The sequence below is a fragment of the Cherax quadricarinatus genome, chromosome 39 (assembly GCF_038502225.1).
Source record: "Cherax quadricarinatus isolate ZL_2023a chromosome 39, ASM3850222v1, whole genome shotgun sequence".
In the NCBI taxonomy this organism is placed as follows: Eukaryota; Metazoa; Arthropoda; class Malacostraca; order Decapoda; family Parastacidae; genus Cherax; species Cherax quadricarinatus.
In genome coordinates, this window is record NC_091330.1 from 11,501,094 (window position 1) to 11,511,093 (window position 10,000).

Genomic DNA, 10,000 nt, shown 5'->3' on the forward strand with positions numbered 1-10,000 from the left:
TTATATATTGCATTAACAAATCCGTACAATTAGCAGAGTAAACAAATTATGGCAATATTTTACTGTTGCCTAATTTTGCCAAATTCACAATTAAATTTTCATCTTTGAAACTGTGTATTTAATAGCCAGAATTTCACTCATTTTATATATATGTATATATATATATATATATATATATATATATATATATATATATATATATATATATATATATATATATATATATATATATATATATATATATATATATATATATATATATATATATATATATATATATATATATATATATATATATATATATATATATATTATAAGAAACAGCTGATATCTAAATATGCAATGTTACATCTGTGAAAGATAGCAATATAAACTCAGTAAAGCAACAGAGGTGTGAGACAACAATGATATCACGTGACATCTTCAGTCACTGGAATGTTCGCTATCTTACTCAACGACGTAGTTCCTCTACCAGGAATAACACAGCTTAACTCTACTGTCTGACCCATGACAGTAGTAACACGAGGAAAAGTGGACGTAAGGTAACCAGACTCACTGCTCTCACAGGAGATCAGTCCCTTAAGCAGTGTCTCAAAAAGGTTACAAACAATACATGTTTCGAGCCATGGTTTAACCAGCTGATGAAAAATTAAACCTCTGAAAAGGTTTAAAAAGGATTAAAAAAGTATGAATTCCTAAATCACATTGTTGCTAAGGCAAAGCAAATAATCTTACGTAAAAAAAAAAATGTTTTCGTACTCAGGATTATGATCTATATTCTGGACCATAAATTTGTTAAACTTGCAGATACCAGAGCTAAAATTCTAAATGTGCTGCGTTTCATGTTTATTAAGCTTGATAAAACATTACACAGTCGGCATTACGCCATTTGGAGACAAGTTTAAACTGTAAATAAGAGCGTTTAAGCTACATGCACTTGTTCGTAAGCATCAAACTAACTGGTCAGTAAGAGCGTACTTGCGTATCAGCGAGAATACAGGAAACTAACTGGTCATTAAGAGCGAATATGCGTAATCAGCGCGTATATCAGCCTCTGAACAACTATTTAACACTGCAACAATTTCAGATTCCTGAAAATAAAAGCGAAAACTATCGTTCATTAGTGCGAGTATAGAGGCGCTATATGACACCGGAAATCCTGGCAGCTGTACGCAAATTAACGCTGCAGCTGTACGCAAATCAACGGTGCAGCTGTACGTAAATCAACGCGGCAGCTGTACGCAAATCAACGCGGCAGCTGAACGCAAATCAACGCTGCAGCTGTACGTAAATCAACGCGGAAGCTGTACGCAAATCAACGCGGCAGCTGAACGCAAATCAACGCTGCAGCTGTACGTAAATCAACGCTGCAGCTGTACGTAAATCAACGCGGCAGCTGTACGCAAATCAACGCGGCAGCTGTATGTAAATCAACGCTGCAGCTGTACGTAAATCAACGAGGCAGCTGTACGCAAATCAACGCTGCAGCTGTATGTAAATCAACGCTGCAGCTGTACGTAAATCAACGCTGCAGCTGTAGGCAAATTAAAGCTCCAGCTGCTGCAAATTATTGATATCTGACAAGGGGGGGGGAAAAATCATTGGCACAGCCGAGTTGTTGATGATCAGGTGGACAACACAGGCACTTTATTTAATTAAAAAAACTCGAGTGTCATAAATCTATGGAGGGAGTTTAAATCTGCCCCCCCCCAACAACAACCCCTCCTCCCTACTCCTACCACCTCCCCCACCAACACCACACCACGTTCAACTTTCCCCTCATCCTTTCCAGACCCACCCCTCTATCCATCACTACCATCCCATCTCTTACATTCCGATTTATATCATTTCTTTTCCAATATTTTCTTCTTTCACGCATCATATATATATATATATATATATATATATATATATATATATATATATATATATATATATATATATATATATATATATATGTATCTCTATATATATATATATATTTATATATATATATATATATATATTTTTATATATGTATATATATATATATATATATATATATATATATATATATATATATATATATATATATATATATATATATATATATATATATATGATGTGATGTCAACACATTTTTGTAAGCAAGTATCCTAATTCTGTTTGTATATATATATGTGTGTGTGTGCGTGTGTGTGTGTGTGTGTGTGTGTGTGTGTGTGTGCGCGTGTGTGTTTTGTGTGTGTGTTTTGTGTGTATGTGTGTGTGTGTGTTGTGTGTGTGTGTGTGTGTGTGTGTGTGTGTGTGTGTGTGTGTGTGTGTGGTGTGTGTGTGTGTGTGTGTGTGTGACAGAATTATCCAGGTAAAATACAACATTTAATCAGAGAAAGTGTTTCATGCACACATAAATTACTTTATTTACAACATTATAAGTACTAAATGAAGGTTGATACTGCACAGCCAAGTGCTCACTCGGCCAAAATAAATCACATCTCTTTTAATATTAATAAAACATGCAATTTATTTGCACATTGGCGTCACACACACACACACACACACACACACACACACACACACACACACACACACACACACACACATATATATATATATATATATATATATATATATATATATATATATATATATATATATATAAAGGGAAGAGAGTAAGAGTGACGAAGGGATTACCAAAAACAAGGTTCCCTTTGTGTAAAATGAATTTTCCACTTTATATTTTCAATTAGTCTCGTCACAAAGTTACACTGTTGGCTTTTTACGGAAGCTCGTTTGTGTTGGTTGGCAGTGTTGGCAGGTATTGTGGGTGTTGGTAGTGTTCGCAGGTATTGTGGGTGTTGGTAGTGTTCGCAGGTATTGTGGGTGTTGGTAGTGTTCCCCAGGTATTGTGGGTGTTGGTAATGTTGCTAGTCCCTATACATGAATGCAACAAGACTGTGAAAAATGCACACGCATTCCTCTACGTATTTACCTAGTGTACCCACAAGCACCTTCCTCTACATACCAAACTTACGCAGACATCCACCTTCCAGCAAGTATAAGCCAGCTAGAAACAATTGCTGTTATTCGTGCCAGTACACCTTACTAATCCAGGCTTAAAGTGTCGACAGAGAAGGTTTCTAATTAAGATAATTAACTTAATTAGTCTTATTGTCAATTCAAAAGACAAGGTGTTGAAATTACCCTTAAACACAACCACTCATGAACATGTCCAAAATATCCTTCTATAATAATTATTATTATTACTATTATTATTATTATTATTATTATTATTATTATTATTATTATTATTATTATTATTATTATTATTGTTATTATTGTTACTATAATTATTATTATTATTATTATTATTATTATTATTATTATTATTATTATTATTATTATTATTATTATTATTATTATTATTATTATTGTTACTATAATTATTATTATTATTATTATTATTATTATTATTATTATTGTTGTTATTATTATTACTATAAATATTATTATTGTTATTGTTATTATTATTATTATTATTATTATTATTATTATTATTATTATTATTATTATCATCAACCTAGAGACAATAGTGCACTCTCTCCATCGCGGGCATGGTATCGTAAGGGTTCTTAAATGGAGATATCGTAGGTTGAAAGTAGACACACTTGTAGGATGGTAAATATATTGTCAGACTGAGATGAGAGATGGAGCCCGGTGCCAAGCCTGTTCACGTTTTGTAGGTCTGCCGCCGAGTGAGAACGGGACAGGGGGATCACTGCCCATGTGTATCCCTATGACGTCACACAAAGCCAAAGGCCTACGAGGGATCTCATGTCTAAAGCACAGGGATGATACTAATATGCTATGCTATATAATACTGGGAATACAGGGATCAGCAACTATGCTGACAATGGGCCTGGCCCGTCAGGGTACACTGCCTGTGTACCAAGAACCCAATAAAGCAAGAAGTAGGCTCAGAAGCCTAATTATTCAACGCTACCTAGATGTTTATAACCAAATTTCGTTAATATTGGTACCAACGATGGTCGCAGTAATGCTGTTTGCCCTGAGGGAGGAAAGAAGAAGGATGAAGATGTTGATTACTTCATTGCCCAGTACAAGCAGCATCCCTCTCTCTATGAGTTGTCCTGATGTTGTGTCTGCAAGTCTCATCGTTCAGGTACAGCAGGAGCTAGGCCGATATTTGCCGAATTTTTTCGAGAAATCTTAGTGGCGTCCCCTGCGACTCCATTCCACAGCATCCCACGCTGTTTTCAAGTCAGTGTTCAGCGTCACCTGTATATTGCTGCTGTGGTATCAGCTCAGCACAGCTATTTTCAGCAAATCAGAGGCGAGTTTTGCGGTGAGTTTTTTAGTCCAGTGTGGCAGAATCTTCCACGTGTGTGTGAGTGGAGGCAGAGGATCCTGACCGCACCATACGCACCCCACGCGGATCATACGCCACCTACGCTCATCTCATACTACCACCCGCTCCACCACCGCCCAGCACTACTCACTCCCTCTGCGCCACAGTTGTATATCCAAGTGCTCGAGGTCACTCGAAGCCGTGTGGATCACGAAGCCACGTGTGGATGTTCCAGTCACGTGATGTCTGCTGCCTGACGTCACCTCGTGACGTCACCATGCTGCCTGATGCTACCTTACATCGTCACCGTTGCCTGTCACCACGCACTGTCACCATGCTACCTGATGTCACCTCCCGACGTTACCCCAGAACGTCTGCCCAACGTCACCTCGAGATGTCACCCAGGACGTCAGTTCGATGTCACTCAGGATATCTGCCCAATGTCACCTCATGATGTCACTCCAGGACATCACAACAGGAAGTCTGCCTGACGTCACCGGACATCACTCCAGGACGTCACCCCATGATGTCCTATTGACAGTGTTATAGTTTCACAGTGAGCAGTTTGCAATCAGTAAACTTGCGCACGAAAATCACCCCCTATGAAAGCAAAAGACTCGGCAGGAGATGCAACATTGCATCAATGAAAAGCAGAGGCACCACGAGTAGAGTGAGAGACAACACAATAAGTGTCAGGGGCCCAAAACTGCTCAACTGCTTCCCAGCATACATGAGGGGGATTACCAATGGATCCCTGACTGTCTTCAAGAAGGCACCGGACAGGCACCTAAAGTTAGTACCTGACCAGCCGGGCTGCGGTTCGTACGTCAGTTTGCGTTCGGCCAGCAGTAACAGCCGGTTTAATCAAACCCTGATTAGTATTATCATTATTATTATTCCTCTTTTATTATTATTTTAATTATTTATATATTTATTTATTATCATTATTATTATTATTATTATTATTTTATTATTATTATTATTTATTATTATTATTATTATTATTATTATTATTACTAAATTTTTATCAGATATTGATACTTCATGCTACATTTTATAACGCGCTAAATCCGTATTGATTATTCAGCGCAGGGAATGGTGAAGGCTTGATCCGCCATCTGCTAATCACGGTCTAGTATTTGATCAGCCAGGCTGTTGGTGATGACCTTGTCTAAGAAGAGAGTTATAATAAATCCAGAAAAAAGAGAAATATAAATCAAAACTTTCTTAAGAGAGAGAAAGATGGATAGATAAAGAGAGAGAGAGAGAGAGAGAGAGAGAGAGAGAGAGAGAGAGAGAGAGAGAGAGAGAGAGGGGGGGGAGGGAGAGAGAGAGAAATAAAAAAATCAAGTATTTCTAAGACAGTGACACAGTGAATCTCTCTTCTATGTCTCCTTCTCCATCTCTTTCACTCTGGTTGATTAGTTGATTGGGTTTAAAAAGCCTTACCAACTAATCAAAGTATCATTCAGTCTTCATGCCACCTATTCACCTCCAATCAGTGATACTTTGGTACTGAAAATAGGGATAAAAGTCTATATCCCTGCATATACACTGAGAGGTATACGCTTCTTAATGTACCGTAAATACATCCCGTTGATGATCAGTCTTAGTTTAAAGTCTTGCTACCAAGACCACAGAAGACACTCAAGTTTCTACTGGGACAACATTTCGATCTAAGGGGGTCTTTCCCAAGATCTTAAAGCGAAAGATGCACCAATAAAGGCTTTATTTTCTTTCATAAAGTCCCGGAGCTCAGGAATATGAGCTGTAATGAGAGACAGGTGACAAACTTTAGAGTGAGAGATAAACCAGAGATGACATGACAACAATGTACAAAGTACCGAAAGGAATTGATACGAATGATAGAGACAGACGGAGTGTGTCTACAGGTCAAGATTGCCACCAGCAATTTTCTTTTTGCAATAAACTAAGTGGCAGTTTTACTGATTTTAATCAACAAAAAACGAGTGGTACACGTAGTCAGACTTGGTGCTAGTCCTTCCCTAGACACATACACACACACACACACACACACACACACACACACACACACACACACATAAAGGCGACAAGATAATAAATAATGACTTACTAACCTCGTCCCTAGACAAGGAAATACAGCTGGAGAGGCTGCAGTCTATATTGTACTCTCTCTCTCTCTCTCTCTCTCTCTCTCTCTCTCTCTCTCTCTCTCTCTCTCTCTCTCTCTCTCTTTCTCTCTGCGAGTGCGTGATATATCTAGTAACTTGAGGTGCAGGACATGAGGGCGAGAACAAGGGCTATCTCTCCCAGCGGTCAGTCAGGAAGCACTTCTGTGGATTGAAGTTTGTCGAGTCTTGTACAAAATGACATTCAGCCGGCGTTGCTGCGTTCCAGGCACAAGTTGCATTCCCGCTGGGAATTATTGGATTCTCGGCGGGAAGTGTTGGATTCTCGGTGGGGAATTATTGAATTCCCGTTGGGAATCGTTGGATTTCTGCTGGGAATTGTTAGATTCCCCGAAGGGAATCGCTGGATTCCCCCCGAAGGGTACCGTTGGATTTCCGCGGTTAATTTATTGGATTTCCGGGTGGAATTCAGTTTAGCACCAGTTTCTGTGCTGGCGCAGAAATTGTAAAAGTTATAATTCAACGAGGTGTTTAATGGGCGAGGATGGGAGACAATGAGGGAGGGATGAGCTCAGAAGAACACTCTATGATACCGCAACCTCAGGGAGCTTCCCACATTGTGGGTGTTCTCACTAAGTAACTCTTAAAACGAACTGTGCAGTTATGCACTCTGGGTATTCCTACTACGTAACTTTCACAAAAATAGTGCAGTCGCACTATTCTTTGTGAAAGTTACATGGTAGGGTGTTATTTACACGTAACTCTCACGCAGAATAGTGCAGCCACACACCAGGGGTGTGCTAATTTGTGTTCAGCATAAAAGTAGCAGAGCCGTGCTTCCCTGTAGTGTTAGTATTGATCTTACCCCATCAGAATGCGACCCACATCGGTCGACAAGCATTTATTTACTGCTAGGTAAACACGTGCGGAAGGTGCAACCAGACTTACCCATCATTCCCATCCAGGAATAGACCATAGTTTATTTTATTTTATTTTTTTTTTGGTTGTGCACCCAATCACAGAGTAACAAGATGCCAAGTTATATATATATATATATATATATATATATATATATATATATATATATATATATATATATATATATATATATATATATATATATATATGTCGTGTCGAATATGTAAAACTGGTCAATTAGCAAGAACTCATTTAAAATTAAGTCCTTTCTGAAATTTTCTCTTATATGTTTAAAGATATATTTTTTTCATTAATGTTGATGTAAAAATTTATAATTTTGCACCGAAAGAATCTTAGAAAACTTACCTAACCTTATTATAACAAGAACAGTTTATTTTAGCCTAACCCAACTAAATATATTTTAGATTTGTTTACAATAATTTAATACTAAACAAACACAGTGAAATATATATTTTTTTCGTTAGATTCAGAATAATTTTGGCGATATTATTGCATACACAAATTTTAGTTTGTCCTATATGGCAAGATCTATTTAAGCCAAGATCGCAAGTTCTGCCTATTCGGCACGATATATATATATATATATATATATATATATATATATATATATATATATATATATATATATATATATATATATATATATATACATATATATATATATATATATATATATATATATATATATATATATATATATATATATATATATATATATATATATATATATGGGAAGAGAGGTCAAATACCTGAGAAGTCAGCGTGTTGGCCAATCTGGTGCTGCCCCAGCCAGACACTATGGTTAGGTGACCTGACTGATATTATTAACTTGACACGAATGTACCTGATTTCTCTTCCTTTATATAAAGTATCGCTCCGATGAGTGATACTCCTTTATAAATTGTTTTAAGTGTTTTATTTACATTCTGTTGGTATAAGCATGCCAGGTTCTTTTAACAGTAGCGCATTTTCTTCTCGTCAACAGGAAAGTGGCCCAGCCGTCGACCAGGGAGAGCCAAGTCAAAGGCACAGTAGAGATGACTTCGAGCGCGACGCCTCTAGACGGTGCTCCTGAGGGCGCAGCCCCCGGGATGGAAGTGTGAAGCTGGCAATGATGGAACTGGACTCGACACCTCTGCTGCTTCACGCTCGTCCTCCCGCTAATGATGATTCCGAATGGGAGGACATTCCGGGCAGCGGAGATTATGAAAACACTTCCCCGTCCATCCCTCTATCACGTAGCCCGAGAAAACTGCACCGAAAGCCCAACACAGATCATGCTCAAAGCAGAAGAAAACTCTTCGCTAAGTTTAGGCTTTCGGCAATGTTCCCATCTTGCGATTCACAAGGCAGCCCCAAAATGGTCCGACAAGCTGTAAAACCCTGCAAAACTAAGTCTTCTTTCGTACTTCCCTGGACGCGCTCCAAGACTTCAAACAAAAGCCACAATGCCGACCTCTGTAACAGAAGAGGGGATGGGATAAAGCCAATAAAGAATCGTGGCTACAAAAGCAAAGATGACGAGGATTCACCTGCTCTGCTGACTTCCCCTGAAAGGTGCAGACGGAGAAGAAAGCACCGTTTGTGGTTCACGGAGCCCCGGGGATACAAAACAGTGCCAGCTGAGGCCCAATCAGCGCCCACTGGTGAGGCCAACTCCTTCGGCAGCGCGCGCGCGTGGACGTCCCCGCCAGGCTGGTCCTCTGTGATGAACGGGATACACTCAGTGGCGTTTGTACTCGTGGTCACCCTCTTGAGTCCCGTCGGTGCCTTCTGTCCCCGCGGATGTTCCTGCGACGATGTGGGGCTGCGGGTCCAGTGTATCAATGCGGACCTGGACGTCATCCCAATTCTGCTCCATCCAAAGACCCTGGAGCTCAACCTGAGCCACAACAGGATCAAGACGATCCTAGAGGGACTTATTTTTTATGATGAACTTCAATATCTGGATTTATCTCATAACGAAGTTGTGTCACTTGGCTCACAGAACTTTGCATCGCAGAGATCGCTCACCACTCTTGTGATAAATAATAATAAAGTTTCCAGAATTCAGAGTAGAGCATTTCTTGGACTTTCGAAGCTCATTAGTTTGGACTTAAGTGACAATTACATAGAAACGTTGGAAAATAATGCTTTCAGTTCTCTTGGAAAGCTGAAAACTCTTGACTTATCAAACAACCGAATAAAGAATCTTACATCTAACACCTTCATGAAACTACGTGGGCTAAAAATACTTAATTTGTGCAAGAATGAGCTGAAAGATATTAAAAGTGTGGTATTTGAACCTCTTAAAGAGCTTCAGGACCTAGATCTGTGCTCGAATCAAATTACACACATTCAGGACTTTGCCTTCAGAAGTCTGAAGGGTCTAGTTAACTTGAAACTAAGCAATAACAAAGTGAGTCACATCCAGGAGAAGGCCTTCAGTGGCCTTGACTCGCTAAGACTTCTGGGCCTGAAAGACAACGCCTTCACTGAAGTGCCGAGCCATGTCCTTCCTGCCATCAGGGGTCTCGAGGAACTGGATATAGGAATCAATCCTCTTACTTCATTACCTTTCGGCCCCTTTACCCACCTGGTAAACCTTAAAAGTTTGCACATA

At 38.9% G+C, this 10,000-nt stretch overlaps 1 protein-coding gene across 2 annotated transcripts in view; it reads left to right on the forward strand.

Annotated features, from left to right (window-relative positions):
* LOC138853769 (carboxypeptidase N subunit 2-like) overlaps positions 1-10,000 on the forward strand; it is a 174,265-nt gene that overhangs the window by 163,641 nt on the left and 624 nt on the right. For both annotated transcript variants that reach the window (XM_070092364.1, XM_070092363.1), the window contains one exon: positions 8,384-10,000. This exon is cut by the window's right edge and continues 624 nt beyond it. In XM_070092364.1, coding sequence (XP_069948465.1) covers positions 8,510-10,000 — 1,491 coding nt within the window. In that variant the 5' untranslated portion in view covers positions 8,384-8,509. The remainder of the gene's footprint in view (positions 1-8,383) is intronic.